This window comes from Ixodes scapularis, unplaced genomic scaffold (assembly GCF_016920785.2).
Source record: "Ixodes scapularis isolate PalLabHiFi unplaced genomic scaffold, ASM1692078v2 PGA_scaffold3__209_contigs__length_174095766, whole genome shotgun sequence".
NCBI classification, from domain to species: domain Eukaryota; kingdom Metazoa; phylum Arthropoda; class Arachnida; order Ixodida; family Ixodidae; genus Ixodes; species Ixodes scapularis.
The window spans coordinates 86,652,510-86,676,015 of NW_024609868.1; the positions used below are offsets into that span (position 1 = coordinate 86,652,510).

At 45.9% G+C, this 23,506-nt stretch overlaps 2 protein-coding genes across 4 annotated transcripts; one reads left to right on the forward strand and one right to left on the reverse strand.

Moving 5' to 3' along the window:
- Positions 1-325: 325 nt before the first annotated feature.
- On the reverse strand, positions 326-8,117 carry LOC121837091. Its single transcript, XM_042292529.1, has 5 exons — positions 7,345-8,117; positions 7,095-7,232; positions 5,786-5,905; positions 3,234-3,494; positions 326-2,958 (listed from the first exon to the last, which is right to left on the reverse strand). Exons 1-5 carry the CDS (start codon positions 7,889-7,891, stop codon positions 2,171-2,173), a joined length of 1,854 nt encoding a protein of 617 aa, XP_042148463.1. The 5' UTR covers positions 7,892-8,117; the 3' UTR covers positions 326-2,170.
- Positions 8,118-8,972: 855 nt separating this feature from the next.
- On the forward strand, positions 8,973-23,017 carry LOC121837092 (actin cytoskeleton-regulatory complex protein PAN1-like). Of its 3 annotated transcripts, XM_042292530.1 has the most exons (9): positions 15,099-15,490; positions 15,553-15,609; positions 15,780-15,836; positions 16,015-16,071; positions 16,250-16,306; positions 16,583-16,858; positions 18,763-18,827; positions 19,613-19,832; positions 22,782-23,017. In XM_042292530.1, the coding sequence occupies exons 1-9, from the start codon at positions 15,388-15,390 to the stop codon at positions 22,931-22,933; spliced, it is 1,044 nt and encodes a 347-aa protein (XP_042148464.1). In that variant the 5' UTR covers positions 15,099-15,387; the 3' UTR covers positions 22,934-23,017. The 3 variants fall into 3 exon arrangements, with proteins under 3 accessions (XP_042148466.1, XP_042148464.1, XP_042148465.1); XM_042292532.1 differs by lacking the exons at positions 18,763-18,827; positions 19,613-19,832; positions 22,782-23,017 and adding exons at positions 8,973-9,555; positions 11,548-11,651 and having other exon boundaries at positions 15,443-15,490; positions 16,583-16,809; XM_042292531.1 differs by lacking the exon at positions 16,250-16,306.
- Positions 23,018-23,506: the final 489 nt, after the last annotated feature.

Here is a 23,506-nt window from a genome sequence, read left to right on the forward strand (position 1 = left end):
TTCCGCACATATTGCCGGCATTATCGCGCAGTCTTGCAGGACGCTTGGCCTCATCACCCGCGTCGCAAGGCCAGGTGGGCCAGCGGTCCTGCAGGCACAATATACATCCTTAGTCCTGCCTTCATTGGAATACTGCTCTGCATGCAGTTTGGTCTCCCCCTCAACAACATCTAATTGAGAGACTGTAGAGCGTGCAGCGCCGTGCAACCCGCAAAATTTGCGCCTGGTCCCTGGCACGACTGACGTGCCGTACCACGCACGGCTCAGAAAACTTGGCTGGCGGCCCCTCGATCAGAGACGAAAGATTTCTCGAGTCTGCGTGCTGTGCCGATTGCTCAATGAATCTCTTTCGGGGACTCGCCTATCGGCCGCCGTGCGTCTCGGTAGAAGATCAGGTCAGCTCGAACTTCTTCGAGGCAGGACTGTTCGTCACAGCGAATCCCTACTGCCCGCCGCCATTAGAGACTTTTTGACCATCCCATTAGCTTCTCGTAGCCCTCTGCCCACATCACACGATGAATCCCGGGAACTTTGCAAGGTATTTGCGAGACGAATGCCTTCGCATCTGCAGACATCATGATCTTCACTCCGTCACCCTCTCCTCTTGAATCATCACCATTGCCACCGCCACCAGCAACATCATCGTCATCACCACCACCTCCATCATCACCGCCATCATAATTTTAATGCTTAATTCTAAAGCTGGGTAGTATTACTCCCAACGGACACAGCAGCAGGCTGGCAGAGACACACGCGTAAGGGTTTTTGCCTATCTGCTTTGCTTGGCAGACCGCCGTGTACGGACCAATTTAAGTGCAAATAAATCACTCAGTCAATTACCATCCTTTGAGATACCCGACGTCAATACTTTCATATAACAGCATATGTCGGTCCGAGACCTATAGCAAAAATCAGATCTGTAAACTATGGCACTGTACTTTACTACCTTAGTTTCGCAAGGTCGTGGATTTCATTAGTGATGTGATAAAAAATACTTGGCTCAGTCAAAAGTTACGAAGGAATACACAAGAATACTCATTCCGAAACCAAAAAAGCATCCTCGTAGGCCATTAAAACGTTTTATTTAACAAAAAGTGCAAGGGAAAGAAAAAGCTCTCATCTTACTGGTGTTCCCCGTTTTTGTTCATAAAACGTTCCAGTGGACCAGAACGTTTTCTAGCTTTGAGAGGAAAAGGCTTAACCACATGTCGGCTCATGCAACTTTTTATGTTTTTATTTGTAACTTTTGACTCGAGCAAGTTTCATCAATATTATCACATATAAAATTTCCACCACCTAGCTGAACTTGTATGGTAAATTACAGTGTTGTACTTCAGAAATCCGAATTTTAGGTCTATTTAAGTCTGGGCCCGACACACAGACCACCCGGTAGTGGTCTTTATCCCTTAGTGCAATCAGGCAGCAGTGCTTTATTTTTCTTTCCACTTTAGTACATTTGATAATATGCAATGCTTTACACAATAAAACCATTTTGACAGAATATAGCATCTAAAACAAGCAGCAAAGGACATAAATAGAACATGGTTGATGACAGTGAAGTTCAACAATGACAAAGCATGAAATGCAACGACTCTGCATCATTACCCAAAAGAAGGTATTACCCTCTTTAGAGGTCTGCTCAAGCGCAGCACAGCAAACTCAAGCCAAAAAGTGCACAAACATGCACCACCAAATGCATTTTAAGTTTGAAAGAGAAAAGTAATGAAGTATGTGCGATCACATGCAAGCGGTAATATTCTTCGGTTCTATCCACAACCCCTACCCATTTCGATCTGGATGAGCATCGTGCTGGCACATGTTTGTGTATTACTATTGCATGATGCACATTAAAGACCCGAGTCTAGCGGTTACACTGCACTGGCTAAATTGCTCATCTACAGCATAGAGAGCTGTCGCATCACTTAAACGGCAGATAGACATTGCGCTCTTTAAAACTGATAGTGTATGTGGCCCATTAAACTGTTAATTAAAACATCAATCAACACATTTTGATTAATTAGTCAAAATATTGTGACGTTTATCCACTCATCTAATGTCTGCCGAGCCCCAGAAGTACACAGAGAAGACGGAATCTATGTACCCAACACACGCTTTTTTAAATTCTGTAAAGAATGAGGAAAAAAAAGCCCTGTATACATGTTAAAGAACTTTAGTCCCTCTCAATTTTGTTCGGCATGTCACACACAAAGCACTTGCTGTCAGCCGGAAACACCATGAAAAGGCAGTTGGCCTTAATGTCCTCGGGTTTCAGCACCTTACAGATGTCTACCTGCGAAGGAAAACATTCCTTTATATGCTCAGGAAAGAGTGGTGTCTCCCGTAACACCAGCCGTCTGCAAAGGAGCGTGCACCCGAGACCAGCAACATGGAGAATTCTCTTAATTCTGAAATACTCCCCATCAGCAGTTGACACTACAGTGGTGTCACTCTTTGAAGCTCTTGTGTATGCGGTGCTATGGAACACCTGCCCCTTGTACACAAAACGCTGGTATTCCAAAGCGCTGCCAACTGTGCCTGTCCCACCGTAGACCTCTAGCGCACGTTCCTCGATAGCTGTTAGAATGGCAGCTTTTTCACGTCCTAGCAAGCATGCTTCATCAACATAGCAGGCATTCTGGATGTGTGAATAATCAAGAAATCTTTCACACACACTCCGCTCATTGGCAGTGATTGCCACGTTGCTATCTGCCAGAAGGCATTCAAGCTGCTGCGTCATTACGACTCGCTCTACGATTTGATCCGGAAGTCCTCTAGCTGCAGAGACCAGCTTCACCAACTTTCCGTTTCCTCCCTCGAAAACAAATGCGGATTGCGCCCAAAGTGGTCCCAACTGACGCACGGAGTTTGGCAGGTGGAGGAGCTGGTGCACGTTGAACGTAAGCGAAGCCACTCCATACAAGGCCTCACAGCGACCAACAAAGTCGATCAGCAGATTTTCTGAAAACAAAAAAAGAAGCATGCACAGGATATAATCTCAGACTATAAAATGAATGCATAACATTAACTGAAATTTCAAATGCCGTGCAGCTCATTAGATGATTTTTGGGTGTGATTTCCTACCACAGTTACCTGATTTGCATGCTCTGAGACTTTACACACAACATTCTGTCTAATCAATGCGGGTAGATCTTGACACTCCCATGAGACTGTCATACGGTATAAAAAAAAGACCTTTATGAGGCAAATAGGAGAAAAAAAAGTATGAAGCTTACCTGCACGCTTGATCTCGTCGGCTGTGATGGTCTCACGTAGCAAGATGTGTATTGCTTGCGAGAGCTTGGAGAGATGTTTCCAATACTCCAGAGGCAGAATGTCCACGAGGCAAGGAAGAGCGTAAAACAGAAGCCAGAGTCTCCACTCTGACGCTTTCCAGAAACTGCGCTCGTTGAGTGAACGAGGCAGCCTTGTCACACAGTGTGGTGGCTTGATCTGGAGGAGGCGGCTGTTGACCCGTGCCACGCAGGATGGTGCTCCTGTAAGCAACATAAGTGACTGGGCACATGAGTAATTTATCTTGCTTTAATAACCATATATGAGGCTGTGTACAAAGTACAACCACTCGAAAATGTATTCATGAAAGTTCGCCTCCCCAGAATTTTGAGGCTCAAACCCGAGGTTCAAAAGTGAAAAGTCAAACCCTGAGGTTTAAAGAGGTTTGAGAAATTTGAGAATCAATCTTCCTAACATTTAAATTCATTACGCTAAAAAATATGACAATTTTCAAACTCTTCAATTTGAAAAGTTCAATGAACCTCGAAGGTCAGTCGAATTTCTCCAACGCCAGGCTGTAATGAAATCAGTTTTACCTGTTTTGATTGGGCTAAGCTTTGGAAAAAAATTGTACCTATCTGTTCATGCATGCAGACTATGCGAACATAGGAACAAGCACATATCAGACAACAGGTCAGCTCGATGTTTGATCTGGTTTCGGCATGGCCAAAGCGACGTGGTACAGAAAGTCCATTTCACAGCGAAGTAGAAGCTTACGCTACATGTTAACAAGTGGTGACAGCACTGTATGTTTGTCAGCTTCTGCAAATGTGGTTGTGGGTGGTCTCAAAAGCCATAGATCAAGCATGTGCAGTGCGCCGTGCAAGTACAAAGAGTGACAATCAGCAAAATACAGTGGACATAACATAAAGCATATATTGGATGCACTCTGGCCATCAAAGATGGGCAGCCATGCTATGATTTTGCAAAACACAAACTAAAATTGAATGCCGTGACCATTTTGAAGAAAATCAACGTTGTTTTGTAAATAAACATGCTAAAATGACACTGTTACCATTACTATACGTAATATTTTTATTAGCTGCAACAAAATTTAAAAAAAAAAGAAAATGGGAGGTAGGGTAAATTGGGCCCGGGGCATGGTGGCCACTAGAAAAAAGGCAAATTTGGGTAATTAGTTAGCTAATGAACTAAGCTTGACCTTATAATGGTTTAGCCGTGCCGTCAAATTCTCGTTAAAAATTTGTGAACGCTACAGGGCCGAGAAATGTCACCCTGGTACACGGTGCCAAGTTGAAACTAAGAGAGCAAAAGCGCCGGTGACTTCATTGCTTTGTGTCACACTGCTGATGTCAGCTGCGGTGCGGGCACGTGGGTTGAAGCTATCGCAGCCGGCTTGGCTTGTTTAAGTGAAGCCGGCTGCAATAACGTCGATTCACGTGCCCCGCCACAGGGGACGTCAGCAGTGTCATGCAAAGCGATGACATTACCGGTGCGATTGTCCGCTTTGTTTCAGTCCGATGCTCAGTACCGTGACATTTCTCGACCCCATAGTGCCTACCACAAATTCTTTAATCAAAATTTAATGGCACCGTTAGACCATATTGAGGTCAAGCCTACATCCTCTAGACATATTAGGTGCACTCAAGTGAAAAACTGAAAAGTTAATATAACATTTGAGTTAGTCGCTAACAATTGTTACCTAATTTCGCCTTTTTTTCTAGTAGCCACCATGGCTACTAACACTGCCTCAGGGCTCACATTACCCTATATTTCATGTTTTATTTTTTTGAAAATTTGGAGCAGCTAACAAAGACACCTGTATCGATAACATTTTGCTTAGCGATTGTTATATGTATCTGTAAATATACTTAGTTTTAGATACATATTAAAAAATGTGACAAGCAGCTGTAGAGCTAATCAAAATCGGTCAACCAGCCTGGCAATTCTATTTTGCCCAATCTATGCCTAATCTTCTTGAAGGTTAAGCTAAAATTCTGATTTTCCAGATCTGGAGATTTGGCAAAACCTTGGCAACCACTAATGGCTATTGTGTCAGCTTCAAAGTGGACGAAAATGCTGCTATATATAGAGTTACACCTAGAAGATATTCTGATAAAAATGATTAATAGCATGAAGATGAATTTGAGACTGTGTGAAACCCAGACCCCATAAAATTTGTACCTTGCGATCTCGGACTGAAAGTCCGAGGTTGCAAGGTTCAAAGTATTCAATATCTTCAAACTTTCGAACTCGAACCTTGGGAGGTTTGCAACATCTTTAGGTTTGCCCGGACTGTGGAGCTAGTAACAAGGGGGGACCCTCACTGGAGAACTCCCTGCTTCTGCTCAATGGGCAAGTAACGAGCAGGAAACGCGAATAGTACTAGTATGTAAAGATTCAAGTCAGGAATTGGCCTGGTAAACACCATTAAGGTAAAAATAGGTCGAAGAGGTGCCACAAATTATGAAAAGAGCAACTTATGCGCCAACTTGTAACTGGAAATGAGACATTTTGGTACTGTACGACGTACCTATGTAGAACCGTTTTTGAGAGTTGGATGAAGAAAGCAGCAGTTCTGTAAACTGCTTTGCTGCTCCTTGAAGAACGGCGTGCATATACTCGACGCTCACTCCGGCCACAAGATCAAATCCTGAAAGTAAATGTTACATGTCTCTCAGTTTCTAACTCTAGGGACTGCAAAAAAGCATGCAACTGACAAATCACAAGTTCAATAATTCCAAGAGTATAGCTGGTAACAGTTCATGACATTGAATCTTTTAGTGTACCTCCTGCTTTTTCGGTGAAAGAAAAAATATTAGTATATTAACTCCGCAAGTATGCTGGTCAGCTACTCTGTGAATTGGAAAATCAAAACATCAATTAGGTGTTCCAAAAGGTTTCTCTGAAACCGAAATAGAGTACAATTTTATTGAACGGTCGATTGCCGATCAGAGAATATTGACAGGTTTTACCATCGAAAACCATTACAAAATGCTCTTCTTAGCGCTTCGTACAAATGAGCATGGACGTGAATTTCAGAAGAAATTTGCGTGTATGTACTGCCTCTACTGTCTGTTTCAACGGCATCTTTCTTAGAGACCACTGTTGGCTAAGCTTATGAGAAAAAAAAAAAAAAAATTAGGGGGGAGGTGGCACTCTTACAAGCATAGGAAGGCAGAATGCTAGCCCTGCCTCTGCCGTGGCCCTATGAATTTTTCCCCAAGCTTTGCAAAGGAGGGAAGGAAGGGAACAGTCTTGTCTTACTCTTGAGATTACACAGCAACCACAAAACTTGTGGCTCAGCAGTGTTACGTGTGAGTATACTTGTGTCACGCTTGTGTCAGTATGCTTGTGCAAAGTACTTCGCATCTTTCAGTTGGGCGCCACTGATCACCGATTTTTCCACTGTTGCAGCCTGAAATAAGTATTGGCTTGCAAACTTAAAATAGAAAATTAATTCACAGCGCATCCAAGTAGCCCGTCGTAACATCAGCTAACAGACCTTGGGGAGAAATTGGGGGCACGGCTGTGGTCATCTTCGCTGAGCATCTGCTACTGAACATTTGCAAATCAACAGTGCATTGAGAGTACAAAAGTATGTAGTTCATAATCTCAGAAAGTAAGAATGTAACATATCAGAGTACAGTCGGAACCCAAAGAGATTAGCACAATTAAGTGATCAACGTGCGGAGCATTGTGCTATTCGAAAACAGAATCAAAATCACAAAGATTTTGTGTGACTAATACTTTCTGTTCTCAGTGTGAAACAGTTTGCTTCGATCGCTTGAACCTTGGATAATCTCACCCTGTTCTTTAGACATTCAGGGAAAAAGCCACACCTGGTAGATTCATTAGCAGAGAAGGACCCTTGATTCCATTTATGGTGATCCCCAATCTCAAGGAAAGCTGCATATCTCGGACCACAAGCTCAGATGTTCTTGGAGCCGGTGGTTCCTTGGGCACGTAGCGCATGCTTCCTGTGAATAAAAATAAACGAAAATATATTATGAGGTTGCACCCAGTAGGCTCAGAAAAACATAATGTTTAGTTTGAACTGCAATGTGCACGTGCAAGAAGACCGATACATACCTTCCAGGTGTTCCCCACTTATGAGGCACCAGGGACATCCAAACGAGCCGTTGAAAAGTACCATGTTCTGAACTGCTGCCCTCGCAGGTGCGTCGACACAGCAGCAGAGCACATAAGCTCTGGACCTGTGCATCTCAGAGCTATGCTCCCACATCACGGGCGTCATGCTTTTGACTTGATCAACAAACTTTGCGAGGAAGGCAGTCATGTTTGGATGGCCTTTTCCGAACCAAAGTCCGGCTAGTGTGGTGTGCTTGAAGCGGATGCTTGGAGGGAGCTCATTCACAGTGAATTGAATAGGCCAAACAGACGTTTTGGATGACACGAAGAGAGGACTGCCGTCTGTGTTAAAAGTCAAAGAAAGATCACTGTCCCCCATCCCAGTCTTTCTGCGCAGAGCATCATAGGCTTCACCTGTTGTTATGTCAGTGACACCACTTCCGCTTGATGAGGTACTACGTTCCATGGCAAGCTTCAGGAGGTTGTTGTGAAGAAGCTCCTTGGTCTTCTCAATAACGAAGGACAGTTGCTTCGTCATGTCAAGCATTACGAAGTAGGATCCATTCTCTTTTAGCACCTTCAGATCTATCCCTTGCTGGCACACTGAGCAGCTGGCTGCAGTCTCTGCGTCTTCCAGAACTGCTCCACAGCCCTCACAAAGGTAGTAGTGGCGAACCAAGTTTTGCGTCGTTGCTGACCAAAGCTTGCGGAAAGCATATTTGCTTTGCGGCACGACTTGCCTTCCAAACAGGGCATTGATGAGCACGAGCAAAGAATCGAGGCTCGACCACGTCATGCCCTGCGATACGACGTGGGCCATTATCATGGCGATGGCGCCGGCTTTTGTCGTCGTAGAATGGGGAAGTGTCTCCGTCCCGAACTGATTGAAACAGGACGACAGAAGGTGTTCGAGCAAGGGCTGTGGTACAGGGTCATTTCCATTCATCTCGTCATCATCATCTCCATAGTCCTCACCAGAGTTCACGACGTCGTCTTGAACATCGTAGTTCTCGTCGCTAGCATTTAACGATTCCGAACGCTCGCGTTCGGCATCTGTGCTCAATTCGGATTCTTCGGAATGGCAGTCCTCGTCATCAGAATTATTCCCAGCGGATTTTAGTGCTTGGGGAACTCGAGTTAACGGGGTGAGCACGTCATGAGGGGGGTCTCCAGGGTCCTGAGCATCCCTTGTACTGTGAAAATATTGCGTTGATCTAGGCATCACAAAAGGCTCACTCTCTGCCAAGTAACATTTCCGACGCTTGGCACCCGGTGAGCTTTCCATTGCAGCTAAAACTTAACAGACAAAGAACTTGGCGCCACTTGTTGAAAGGATAATGGAGACCATAGTCAATGAGACTTGGATTGACTACGTTCTAGGTGTTTGTGAGCAATCGGAACCCGGTTTCTTACACCGGAAAAATAAAATAGAACTATACTCCGTTTAACCTTCAGTCCGAGCGCAGCGGACGCTAGGAGCCATCGAAGCCAATCCCGCGTAGAGAGAGTGTCATGTGACCTTGAGCTCCCTGCGCCGCTCTGCCCAACCGGCAGGTCACGCGATTTTCTCCCGGCGCTGGATAGGCTGGAATAGCTGGTGGCGTCCACTGCGCTTGGACTGATGGTGGAACGGAGTATAGTAAAACGTAGTTCCAGCAAGATGCCAAAATGTCAAGACTTACCAAAACCAAAATAAAAAGTTAGAGGCCAAAAAAAAACTGCTTTCGTCTCTTAAAACCTAGGTGGCGCGAGCTACCGTCCAATATAAAAATAAGTCAATTTTGTTTATTTGTCTATTCATACAGGCGCAGCCAGTGGGCGCAGCCTAGCCAAGCCCAGTCCCTGTCTTGCGCGCGCTTTCTGTCGTCTCTTGCGTGCCTGCGTTTGACCGTCTGCGTCGCCATAATTGCTTTATCGTTGCTTGCCCGCGTCCCCATCATTGCTCGACCGTTAGAGGTGGACGGCTGGACCTCGACCGCCCGTACGCTCGGTTTTTTTGCGTCGCGGGTGTTGTGGGCGTCCGTTGGGCGATGTACGCATTTGTAAAGTTTACCGACGGTGGCCGACTGGTTATGCCGATCTCGATGATAAAGAAGTTTAGGCCTAGGGATGATCAAGACTGCAACCCAAAACAAAAGCTTGAAGCGTTCTGGATCTCTGAGAAAGGAGGGGAAGAAGGCTACTACAAAGCGACGGTGGAGATGCTTGGAGGTATGTGTATTCGTGTGATACCTTTTTTAAGATACCATGCTCAGGAATCGTCGGTTCTGGAGATTTTTGTGTGAGCTAATACGCACGTGGAGCAGGGCGGCCGGGCACGAACAAGTGCGCCTTACTTCTAAATGCCCCCATCGTTCAAGTACTTGCGCAGTGAAGGCACATGGTTTCACAAAAGCTGTAATTCGGGCTATTTGAAAACGGGTGTTACGAATGCATGTACTGTACTTTTTTAGTGTGAAGGCTGCATTCGAGGAACAAAAACAAAGGTGAAGCGCCACCCATGAGCGTCACGCATGAAATGTTTTATAGCGAGTTCGTTTCACGGCACTCGTGCCCACGCGTGCCCACTCGCAACGTGGAGCGGGTTCGTTTCAGCCGGCACTCCGCGAGTGGTTGCACTCTATAGCGCGAAACACATGTACGACGAAACCGTCCGATCCGACGTGCGGACTGCCGGAATGACCTTGGGGGCGAGGGTTTCCGTAGCATCGGAGAGCGTTGAAAACCCTCGCCTCCGACCGTCGTATTGCGCGGTCGGACGTCGGATCGGACGGTTTCGTCGTACGTGTGTTTCGCGCTTAAGAGTTCGTTTCAGCGCCAACACCCCACGCGTGCATGGACTCGCTGCACCGAGGAAATCGTGAGTGCGCCAAAATGCAATCCCGTCATGCCTCGCTCCGGCGAGGAGCGATGAGCAGACGACGAGGACTCGTCTGCTACGATGTGTCGCGGAACCGAAAGGAAAAAAAAGTAGATTTTTTGATAGAAATCGGGTCCCGCGGGCAAAGGAATCAAATGCGAGCTTGAATTGTAAGCGTCTGCTACTTCATGAAGGAAGCAACTGACAAACCGTGCTTTATTTGCAGGTTTTAAGTCGCTCCGTTGCCGTACAGACGCTGAAATATACCGGTGTGTAAAGAAATGCTCAGAACAGACGCATCAGCGGCCCTCGATATGTTTATCACCATCCGTGCGCGGGTGAAAAATTGAACATTTGTCGACAAAACTCGTGTTTTGTCGACAAATGTTTAACATTTACCTACGTAAGCTAAGGTACCCCGTCGTATTTTGTTCGAGAAAGCTCTTTCTCGACGCCTCACCACGGCTGATATCTGATTCACCTGTAATGATGATCGAAATCGAAAGTCCCACGAAAAGTTTTGCTGGATATTCCAAGAGACAAGTTTTTAAGCCGTACCCTTTCAATGGTTCACGTATGATACCATGCTCAAATGGGTCAAGCTTCTGCTCGGACAGCATCATCAGTTTTCTTCAGTGTAAGCGGCTATAAAGAGATCGCAACCAGCCGCTTTGTAGACAGCTGGCTGCGGAAATTTACGCCGTCTGTAACCATCTTTACGACAGCCCAGTTGCTTGAAGTCATCGCAAATATAAACTATAGAAAAGAGTCAAAGTACAGGCTAGCTGGTGGAAGTCAACCATTTCGTCGTTTACCCTGAGACCCCCCAGTCTCAGGGTAAACGACGAAATGATAAACTACAGGTTGCAGCGACCAACGTTTGTAGATAAACGTTGGTAGCGACTGCACTCTCGCATTTCCACCCATGACTCCGAACAGAAAAACACTATTTTCGGTTTGAGGTTGGTACCTTTTCCATGACATAGATGGTGACAGCATCAGTTTTCTGGACTTGGTTTTCTGCACTCGGTGCATCTGGCGAGTTCGTTTGATTCCAGTTCTCCGTGCAACACTCTGCGAGTGCGATGCATTCTGGGAGAGAACTCGAACAGCGCCAGTGCGTGTGAAACAAACTCGCTATTAGACACCTATGCTAGTCGAGTAAAGGCTCCGTAAGCTGGTGTGCTAAAAATGGAGTCACTCCATCTTAAGACGTTTTGAAATCAGAACATAAGAAGCTTTCATGTTCTCCACTAGTGCGAGGCGATGTGATGTGCGTGATTGCTTGTTCTAATTTTCAAAAGTAATGCTATGGTTTGGCACGTTACCCACAATCTTCGCAGGGACAGTTGAACTTCTCATCCAAAAAATGCAGAAGGCAAGAGTAGCAGTGCCAAGGATTCTCAACAACCTCCCTGAAGGTGGAGTTGGAGACTCCATGCAGAAGGCAAGTTCATGTTTCAAATAGCTTAATTTCCATGTGCCTGCTGGCACATGGAAATGTGCCACCTACTGGCAAAAGCTTGCTGATACAGCAAGCCTTTGCCAGTAGGAATGTATAGAGCTACCTACTGTTAGGGGGAACTCGCTGATGGATGGACGGTGCTCCGCGTTTTGACAGCTGCTGGGGCAACGGGAAGCTCAGTGCAGACGCAGTAAAGCATGAAACACATGTACGACGAAACCGTCCGATCCGACGTGCGGACTGCCGGAATGACTTTGGGAGCGAGGGTTTTCGTAGCATCGGAGAGCTTTGAAAACCCTCGCCTCCGACCGTCGTATTGCGTGGTCGGACGTCAGATCGGACGGTTCCGTCGTACATGTGTTTCGCGCTTAAGCTTCAGTAGCAGACAACGCGCTGCATACGCCACCAATTCTGCTCACTGCATCTGTTCTGAGCCAGCCGAGCAGACTCAGTAGTTGGCTTATATGTAAAATTCTAAGTTTCCAGATTTTTATTTTTTTAAGTGAAATTTTTTTTTATTATTATTACGTATTGACTAATTGCACTTTTTTCAAGCATCTTGTCCCAAATGCAGTACATTAGGCTCGTGTCTGAAATATTCGTCCCACAGCAGCACTTGCAGACGGATGGCTGTAATTAGGACAAAGAGCGGCACAATTCTCACAGAACAGTTTAGAATGAGAAGCGGCCTCACTTTTCTCCTCGCTTCGGTTCACTTTCTCAAGGCAACTTAGCGAAGAGGAGAGGGAATGAAGAATCATGACGAGAGTATGTCCCGTCAGCCTTGTTGAATTGCTCCCTTTCATTCCCAAAGTAAGTAATGGAATTGAAAAACAGAGGATTAAGAGGAGGCAATGCGATCTCAAGGCAGGGCGGCCAGGCGAGGGACAGTCTCCCCACCATTCCTCGCGCGCGGGCCAGGGCGCTTGGGAAAATAGCAAATCGTCTATTGGTCGGATGTGCGCCAGGGCACTTGGGGGAAATTACAAATCGTTTCTTGCCTATCTCTTAACCACTGTGCACACTGTCACGGCCTTCATGCTTGGTGGGCTTTGCTGCCTTGCATTGCCGTGTTAGGAGCAGCAAGGTGCGGGCAGTATTTGGGTTAGCCCAATCGGCTTTGAACTATTTGCTCTCTTAGACACTCTTTCGTCTTAATTGTGTCAAATGCTTATTTAAAGAAATGCAGAACTATAATTTAAAATTCTGCATTAGTATGGCCATCAAACTCAGTCCGATATAAAATTCATCTGAAATTCCTCAATATCATTTAAGGGATCGTAAACCAAAATTTGGATTAAAAAAAAAACAAAAAAAAATGCAGATGTAGGTCTGGACGCTACAATCACTACAACATTACTCGTTGGGCGATATCTCGAATGGACGGCCATATTTTTGGAAAAAGAGGCCGAGATTGAACCAGGCCGACGAGGCGCGTGACGTGAAGATATCTTGTTTCCTCCTCTCTTCGCTTCGCCCCCTCAAGGTGGCGAGGTGAAGACGCGAGGGCCGTTGCCTCTCCTCAGAGAAAAGAGACGTAAACATTTCTGTCAAGTACGCCTTTTTTTTTTCTTTTTTTTTAAATACAGTCATTTGTTAGAGATATTGCTGATGAGTGATGTTTTGGTGTTTGTAGCATCCCATTGCACGCTTTTGCTGTATGTTTTGTGGAATCCAGATTTCGGTTCGACATCCCTTAAAGTGTATCCACACGACGGACCGGGCCGCGGACCGATTGATCACGTGATGCGCGGCCCGCGGACCGCCCGGCTGAAATGAGCATCCACACGGCGGACCAAAAGAGATTGACAGAGCGAACGGGCCAGACTAACCCTCGACCTCACAGCTCCGCCAAACGCATGCAGCGAGCTGCTTTGAGGCTATTTGTAAGGAGCCAAGATGGAGGTTGAACGAAAGAGACGTTTGGCCGCGGTGGCCCTGGCGTTGACTGTTGAGGACGTGGAGGACTTAAGTGAACCGGAAAGGGCATGCATCTATTGTCCCACAGAGCGGGGAATTGCTCCACGAGCGCGATTAAGTAAAAAGTTGCATCGTCACACCATACCGCCATCGAAGCACAACAAAAGGTTGGTCTTCTTCGTCTTCACCAGTTGGCGCCAAAAGAAAACGACTTTGGATTTGGATTCCAGTCCAAACAACAAAAGTCAGCTTGTTGCCAGACTTGGCACTTCAATTATACTAAAAACGCCGCGGTCCGCCGCCAAGGTTCGGGCGAAAAAAGTCACTTGGCATTTCTCAGAAGCGCGGTCCGCGGACCGCCGGCGGACCTCGAAAACCGGTGACGTAAGATCACGTGATGCGCGGCCCGCGGACCGAAACAGCAATTTGGTCCGTCGTGTGGATACACCTTTAGGGGGTTATGACATGCCAAAAATAAAATGAGATAACTGTACTGTTAGGACCCATTGTATGTTTCTATAATCCTCCTAAGTTTGTTTTGAGAGTGGCGCGTTAGTTTCGTGGATGAATCGATTTATATGCGGGTCCCTCGGACCCGCCCTATTTCAAAATGCCACCCTGGCTGGGAGGCTGGTGACTTCACCAGCCTCCCACGCGGCGTCCCCTTGCGCAAGCTCACAGACTTGGCTCTCATGGCGTCTCGAGCTTCAGCTTCCTCGTTTACCTTCCGCTTTTCAAGCATACGGTCTGTGACGATTACGGCATTGCTGCTCGCCTTGTCAAAGTGTTCGACATTGACCGCAGCAGCAATGAGGGTGATTGCTATCAAGAGACGTTGGAAGCTGTTCATTTTGACTGCAACCCGCTGGCGACCAGCTCCAGAGATGCGAGTTATGGACGAACTCGGCGTGGTCACCGTCGTCCTAGAATGTCTCGCAGGCACATGCAGGGTGGAAGGTGAACGGGCCGGGGCCGAGAGCAAGAATAGCGTGTCGGTTACCGTGCTGCGTGAGCGGTTTTGATTGTGCCGCGGCGAGGGAGAGCTTGGGCGATCATGGGGGCGCCTTGAATGAGAGAGCGTTCATGATCATGTGGTTTATGGACGCCATGGGTGTGAGTAAAGCCTGGTTCAGACAGTTGCGTTTGACTGCGTTTGACTGCGTTGCGGCAGCGAGAAACCAGGACATCCCTGCTACTTATATCGCGTGCCAAGATGATTCCTTGAATTGGATTCCACGCTTCATACGAAGCACAGATGTGCCGGTGACTCGCTTTCGGTTCTCGACGCAACGCAGTCAAACGCACTCAAACGCAAGTGTTTGAACCGGCCTTAACTTGTGCAGTGTTGCCTGGTCGCCAGATGAAAATGATAAAAATTTATAAACCGATTATTGCAATTACCAGAGCTCTAAAAATAGCACAATTGGTGTATCTACTAAGTAGCCTATGAGCATTCCATATCAAGAATAATCTATCCGTCATAGCCCCTTTAATGGTTACATATTCCCAAATCATTGTTTTCTGCTGGGTTTTACTGCATAATATTGATGCTTTTTTTAACCTATTTGCAAATATGGACGGTGATGCCATTTTGAACTTACCGTGATGGTCAGCGTTTCCAGTGCAGTGGTCAAGCTCACTTATTTGGGGCGCAGTGGCCATAATCAAAGCTGCGTTTTCAATGCTTTCTGTTCTGAAATGTGGGATATTTTGGTCCTAAGCTGCTGCAAAACGCAAATTTTCCTCGTCCAAAAATTACTCCAAAATAATTTTTTTTTTTCTGTCCTACTCCTGTTTTATGGATTTTGTTTGTGTAACAGTGTTTCCATTGCTTCTACTTCCATTTTTTGCAGAAGTGGCCCGTAAGAAGGCTTCACAGAACGGAGCTGCAGTGTCCCTTGGTAAATTGCTCTTCAAAGCATGTCTTTTCATGCGCTAATCAATAATTGTATTTCCTTTTCAGGTCGTCGAGCTTCAAACGGCCGCGATGACTTTGATCTTGCTTCTACATCACACTCGGGTAAGTCTAGATCACTGACATTCTAATGTCATGGGCAAGATTAAAGGCCATGCTTTTGAATGTTGGAGGCAAAATCGGTAAAGGCCATAGAGCATCTTTCGGCTAGAAAGCATTTTAAAGATATTGAGGGTCTGCAAAGCCAGGAGCCAATAATTGTATTTACTCCTTAGGTCATCAAGCTTCGAACATTCTCGATGGGTCTGATCTTGCTTCTACGTCCCACTTGGGTAAGTCTGGATTACTGACATTCTAATGCCGCGGGGAAGATTAAAGGTCACGCTTTTAGATGTTGGAGGCTAAATCGGCAAAGGCCATAAAGCATCTTTCAGCTAGAAAGTTTTCAGGCATTCTAAAGATATTGAGGTTCTGCAAAGCCAGGAGCCAATAATTGTATTTACTTTTTAGGTCGTCATGCTTCGAACAGCCGCCATGGGTCTGATCTTGCTTCTACGTCGCACTCGGGTAAGTCTGGGTTACTGACATTCTGATGTCGCAGGGAAGATTAAGGGCCACGCTTTTGGATGTTGGAGGCTAAATCAGTAAAGGCCACAAAGCATCTTTCAGCTATACAGTTTTCAGGCATTCTAAAGATATTGAGGTTTTGCAAAGCCAGGAACCAATTATTGTATTTACTTTTTAGGTCGTCATGCTTCGAACAGCCGCCATGGGTCTGATCTTGCTTCTGTGTCGCACTCTGGTAAGTCTGGGTTACTGACATTCTGATGTCGCAGGGAAGATTAAAGGCCACGCTTTTGGATGTTGGAGGCTAAATCAGTAAAGGCCATAAAGCATCTTTCAGCTATACAGTTTTCAGGCATTCTAAAGATGCTGAGGTTCTTCAAAGCCAGGAGCTTGTTTAAATGATCGAAATTAATGAATAGGTCTCCATCTTTTCCGCGTGCTCTAGCATCAGCTGCCTCCCTTGGTCTCGTGTCAATGGCAGCTCTACTCCTTGCTTCTCCCATTCCTGCAGCGGCACCCTCTCTGCCTCAGCACCCTGCTCCCGCCACTGTAGCTGTCCCCCCGATGGATCAACACAATGCCCCCGCCCCTGCAGCAGCCCCCCCTATGGATCAACACAACGTTCCAGCCCCCCCTTTGGATCAAGAGCCCGTTCCTGCCCCTGCAGCTGTCCCCCTTTTGGATCGCCCCGCTCCCATCCCTGTGGCAGCACCTCCTCTGGACCAACACCCTGCCCCACCAGCGGCTCTTCCTCAACGTCCTGTTTATGGCGAAGCTGGAAATCTTGGTAAACCGAGCCATCAAAGTCTGATGATTGTACAGTGTAGACCGCATATAACGTATGTCGCGGGAGTCGCAAAAATCCGCACTATAAGCGGTACCGCACTGTAACCGAAACATCAATTTTTCAGGCCAAAATACATGCCATCAGACAACTTACCTTTGTAAAAGAATTTATTTTATGTTAGATGAAAAATTAAGCTTAGTTTGAGGAAAGTCTTTATTTCACCAGGCTAGTACACTTCTCTCTCAAGTGTGTCACACATTTTGAAAGAAATTAGTGACTTTTGCCTGGCGCAGCCTTTTAACGCGTCGCGGGTTGCGGACGGACGTTGCGAGCGTTCAGGATTGCTAACCCTAATCACTTTTCTCCGGCGATGAAAACGCAGGAAAATTCGCATCCTTTATACGGTACGCGCCAGTAATACCTTCAACTTGAGCACAGGCATGAAATGCTCCAAATAAGAAATCCGGACGATGTTCGAAAACACAAATGCTTAGAAAGCACCACTGTAGTCGAAGTAAACAAACACGACGACATGGGCGTTTCTGCCGTCTTGAGAGTGCCACCACAACATCGCCGCACGAGTAGGTGGATCTTCCCTTCTAGTACGTGCTGGGTTATCATAGCGACACACAACGAAAATTCACAGTCAAGGATAGCGCTTTTACGCGGAACGATGAGCTTCTACCATGCCGTCTATGTCGACGATCACCACCGACGCCATGTTTGCGGATAGAAGCAGCCGGTCCGCGACCAGCATGCAACGCGCGCGAACACTTCTCCTTGACCTGCGATTGGTCTCTCGTTGCGGTTGTTTGTTTCCAACGCAGCGGAGGGACGCACGCACGTGAACGACACGTGCGTGCGTCCCTCCGTCGCTATGGCAACTGAAGCCTCTCTTCGCTTCTTCGAGCAATCTCCTTGCCCTGCGAGTGCCGCTTGCGGCTTGTGCCGTTATCTAGTGTCGCACAGGGAAGCGTGCTCGCAGCGCCGGTCAGTCGGCGCGCTGTTCCAAAAACCGCACTATAACCGGTATTTCCCTTTGCGCGCCTGCATTTTAAGCGGTATGTAAATACATGGAGTTCTATGGGAGGCGAACCGGTGGTTTAAAAAAGCCGCGTTATTCCCGGTCCTGCACTATAAGCGGTTACGTTGCAAGTGGTCTATACTGTATTGATATCAGCGTTTGTTTTCTCATAGAAAGCAGTTGGGTACAAAGCGCGATATTGTTAGCGCTGGCGAGCGATGACGAGTTTTTGCTGCTTTTTTGTTAGTCGGAATGCTGTCATTCAAATTTCTGGTGCCGTAGGAAGTGCTAATTTGGGACACTAACATACATGGTAAATACATGTGGGAAGCGAGCAGTTGTGATTAGCTGTTGAGCACCGTGTGTCGTTCGGTCAGGTTGCGCATGATCATGCTTTTGTAATTTTTTGGCTGCCTAGAGCTCTAAAGTGAGTTATCACCAAAACAACCTCAGAAACCTCCTTTAGTGCCCCCCTAACTTCATAGCCGCAGAAAGTTGTCCCCACTTACAGTATACAGTGAAACCTCGTTATAACAAAGTTGAAGGAGCGGTCATAATTATTTTGTTATAACCATTAGTTTGTTATAGCCAATGTCCATTTCTTTCCGCTATTAGCAAGCAAGGGGAATTATGATTGCTTTGTTATATCCATTAGTTTGTTCTATCCCATTTTGTTATAACGAGGTTTTACTGTAGTCCTTTCCTATGTGGGTTCGTCGTAATCCCAAAATTTTAGGTTGAATGGAGTTCGCCTTGAACAGGCTGTACTTATGCTTTGTCAAGTACTTGTGAATCCTTAGGGAGTTTCTGTAAATTCTGCCTAAAATCAAGCTAACCATTTCATCTCATCAGTGCACACACTTTTATATTTCATGGACAGCACACCAGCTGAATGCAGCTGTCCAGGGTCCACTGCGACCACTCTATGAAGTCAGGCAAGGGAATGTAAGTGACTGGTTTACATTTTTTTTTTTTCATTGTCCTTGTAAGGGGAGAATCAGCCAGCACTCCGTGCATCTGCTGAGGAAATGCCTTGCAATGATCAGCATAGCTACTGCTCTCTCTTACGAGAAGTGCGATGTGTTGACATTCTCGGCGTTCTCTCCGCGGCAGGTGCCGCATGCATCTGTCATGACTCGAGATTTCTCCTCTTCGCAGCGCTTGGCGCACTAATCAGTATTCCAATCCCTCTGTGCACATCGGTGACTAATATATAAGCACTAAAGTTCAGAGAGGACTGAACTGACATCATGTGTTTTGGTTACTTGAGGCCGTTTCATACACTTGCAATCGAGTACGACCAAGAGAGATGAGACCTGTTGAAACCTCTTAAAATTACTTAAGACAAGAGAGCACACTGGCATGCTGGTGACACCTATGCGGTGACTCTGGAACTGCATTTCACAAGAGCGGAGGTTTTGGATTTCCGAGGTCAAATGTTTGTAATACCAGGCTCGTTTATAACGTTGACAAACGTTTTTCGAGCCAAGAAAGAAAGGATAATGCACAAGAGAAGTAGAAAATATGCTGGACTGCCTCTTGTCGTAAGAGAGATTAAGAGGTTCCAAGGCACTCGGTTCTAAGAGGTTGCAAGCGTGTGAACGGGCCTTAACATTAGAGTGACTAAAGCATTGCATGTCCTGAAACCGACCAATATTACGAAATGATTTCTGCAAAATCCTGCTTTCTTCATAGAATCCTTCCTTATTATTGCGTGCCTTTTGTCACAGATTCATCTGGGAGACGATGTCTACCTCTCCGAAACAAAAATGACGCACCTTTTGAAACTGCCAAGTGACCAGAGATTCACTAAAGATCTCATGCGGTGCATCTGGTCCATCGAAGAGCTGCGGCAAAGAAGCGTGACAGGCCAAGCCAGCCGTCGCCTGGCCAAACTTGGAGCCGCAGCAAAGCAAGCACTCACACCAAGGAAGGTGGCCGCAGTAAAAAGTAAGCTATGTGTTTTGGTGTATCTTCAGAATTTAGATATGTGATGCAGAGGTGGCTTTTGAATAGTGTTTATCATGTGCACTCTCAAATGCTTGAACAAAACTTTGTTGTTCTGTCTTCAATCTGCCACCAGCATCAAGAGCTTGTATAATGGGGAGGCTACCTCGTTTTTCTGATGAGGGGAGGAAGACACCTTTCTGCGACATTTACGAACAAAAGTTTGAATCAAAATAGAAGAGGAAAACACAACTTGTCCAAGGATTCCAGGAAAATATAAAAACCAGTCTGGTTTGTGCAACTGGCAGTATCAAAATTCAGGGTTTTTAATAGGGATGTCGCGAACTTTTTTCGAATCGAAGTTTCGATGATCGAATCAAGCGGTTTGAACGATTTCGAATTTTCGAACTTTCCATATGGACAAATTCGACCGAAGTCAAATTTTCGAACTTATTAAACTGAGAAGTTCGATGCTTTTCGAACTTATGACGCAGCAAAATTCGATGCTTTTCGAACTTGATAGACTAAAAAATTCGATTATTTTCGAACTTTCGAAGTTCTTGCACTAAAAGGTTCAAACCCTTTCGAACTTTCTACGCTGAGAAAGTCGATAATTTTCGAACTTTCGAACTTATTAATCTAAAGAATTCGAAAATTGTCGAACTTTTGATTCCAGAAAAGTCAAAAGTTCGAACTCGAACTTTTAGGGTGAAAGTTCGAAGTTCGAAGAACTTCGAAAGACCGGCGGCCGGTTTCATTTGGATTCAAGCAGTGAGGTACATTCGTAATTTTTTTTGCCAATTTTGCATGTGGCACACAACAAATTGAGAGTCCAACGAAGAAAAAAAATTTTTAGAGCTATATTTACGGCGCTATACGAATTTATAGTTGGCGCCGCGGAACAATGGCCCTTACTTATCACGTGACTGGCCCATATTTATCACGTGGTGCTTGTGCTCTTTCGGAAGCTTCCTATGGCCTCTAAAAGTAACTTACTCATCTTTGTTTGAAGTATAACAAAAAAGTAAGGTTAATAAGTAAACTTCTACAGCCCAAAGGAAATCCCTGGAAAAGCATAAGCCGACGTGATAGACCTGTGTGCTGTGCAGAGACGGTGGTGCGGAGAAACGCGTTGAAGCGGCGTCGCACAACGCTCGGCGTGCGGCGGCGGCAGCGTGACTTTGACCCGCGAGCGCCAGATACAAATTCGTTTTGTGCCGTAAATATAGCTAAATTTTTTTTCTTTGTTTTAAATTCGTTTTATAATATTCTTTTTCCATCTAGCCTGTTTACAAGAAATGTTTTTTTCCTTTGCATGTGTCCTTTAAGAAAAATGTTTATTTGTGTCGTAATCAAACCTCAACCACTGTCATCACTTCCATGAGACTCCTTGTTCGACGCCTCTTCCCAAAGGCAGTCGTCTTCAGCTTCGGTGCCGTCAAGTGCATCTGAAATCCCGCACATCTTGAAAGGGCGAGAGACGAGCGTGCGCCGATGCAGTGAAAACTTGGCGCGGCAAATAGAGCAAGCAACACAGTGGGGGGTCGGCTTGCCAAAGTTCTCTCGCCTTCTCATGCAGCAGCTCGATGTTTACAGCAAGGTGCCATTTACATTGCTCTTTCACAAAGTCGCTGAGATGTGCCTCGACGTCGGCGAACACTCCATTCATTGGGCCTCTAAAGCTTCTCGTTTCGTTGCACGCGATCAGCTTGCGTTTGTCGTCTCATCGGGTGATGCTGCCTTCATTTATGGCGAATTGTCATCCGGCAGCACTGTTGCCGATGTCTTCCACAACCAAAATGACTTTTCTTTTGAAGGCAGCAGAGTGTTGCTTTCGGACCGTCGGGCCCGAAAACTAGCCTGACTGCGGAAGATGGTGGCACCTCGGACATTGCTATTTTAAAGGGGTACGGAAACAAAAATTTAAATATTCAGATTTCGTTTGGAAATGAGTCAAGCATGACGGATAATAACCGTAAATGATAATTACACGTTTGTATTTTGAATGACTGGCTATATTGTTCGTTCCAAACGGTGCACTCGAGCAAGCGCTCGAAGAGAAGCGAATGGAGAGCGCGATGCGTCGGGATATCCGGTGCAAACAAAAACAGAAAGAAAAGATTTCTCGCGTCCATGGAGTAGCAAGGCAGGCGTGGTTATGAGCTTTGCCCTTGGTGGCATTGTCAGAGTTGTGGTGGTGTCAATAGCGTCGGTGCGTTACAACCGAGCATGTGACTGGCCCATGGAGGACGTAGCTTCCACAACACTGTCAGCTTAGGGCTGAACGGGGTGGGGAAAGTAACATTTGTGTTTTGAGGGACTGGCTAATCTTCTGTGGGGAGAACGGCTGTTTCCGGTTGCACGAACGAGGGTCCAAGAAAGAGGGGAGTCCTTCCTTTCTGTCTCCTTCGACCATTTGGTACAATACGCAATATGTGAGTTGAGCTAGGTGGTAAGCTAAAAGGGAAAATGTTGAAATTCCAAAGGGCGGCGCTGCTCCGAGGGAATCTGCTATGTTACGAGTACGTAGCAAGTTCCCCAACATTGTCAGATTAGCTCCCAAATAGGCTCCGCATGCATCCACCAGGTGCACATTGAAAGATTGTTTATTTAGCTTTAGAATTAGTTTTCTTGTGCCTTTCAACGGAAGACTGGTGTTTTTGAGGTTAGGGTGCAACATGCAACACATTCAAGCTAGAAAATAAGCACTGGAATTTCGTTTCCCTAACCCTTTAATGGGGATGATAGCTATTTTGAACACCATATTGCTTTGAAACCGAAACTATGTCAAACTGCGTTAGATCGCGCCTCATTGAAGCTGAAAATTGTTGGGACCCGCGTATAATACGAGCCGCAAATTTTACATGGCAAAATATGAAAAAAAAGAACTCTGATTTTATGCGGGTCTTACATTACTTCTAACTAGTAACTATTGATCCAATTTTCTTTCAGACGCCTTGAGCTACTACATCAACCACCACCCAAACCCTGAGGCTGCCAACCCCCAAGAAGACCATGCTGTCCGCCTGCGACAGATTAACAATACAATGACGAACTTTCTTTCGGATCTGGGCCGCCCTGCCAGGTGCCGCAGTGCAGAGTGAATTTTTTCTGTAAAAGAATGTTGAGTTGGGCAAGTTGGTTTATCTTAGATTAGAAAAGCGCCAGAAAACAAGGACAACAGCGCATCGTTTCGTCTATTCTTCCTGTTGTCCTTGTTTTCTGGCGCTTTTCTAATCGAAGAATTTTTTTTTCTTTTATTCTTTTTTAGTGCAATTTTTTACCTTCATGTTTTTATGTTGTGCATATTTGACCGACAGGCGTCGCACCGCACCACGAATTTTTTTTTTTTTTAATTATTTTATACTTGATCTCACCTTCTGTCCAAGCGCAGCAGAGGCTGCCAGCCATCTCAGCCAACCGACTGTTGAGAGAGAGTCATGTTTGCTTGAGCTCTCCCCGACCAGAACATCACGTGATACCCTCCGGACGCTGGATTGCCTGGTGTGGCTCATAGCCTCCGCTGCGCTCGAATGGAAGGCTTTAGGGGTTTATGTTGCTCCACACAAATGTTTTTATTGTCTAGTCACTTTCTTTTGTCTTGTGTAGTGTGTTGGGTATATTGAAATAACCATTCAATAGTATTTTTAGTGTTTGTCTAGTCGGACGTTTTTAAT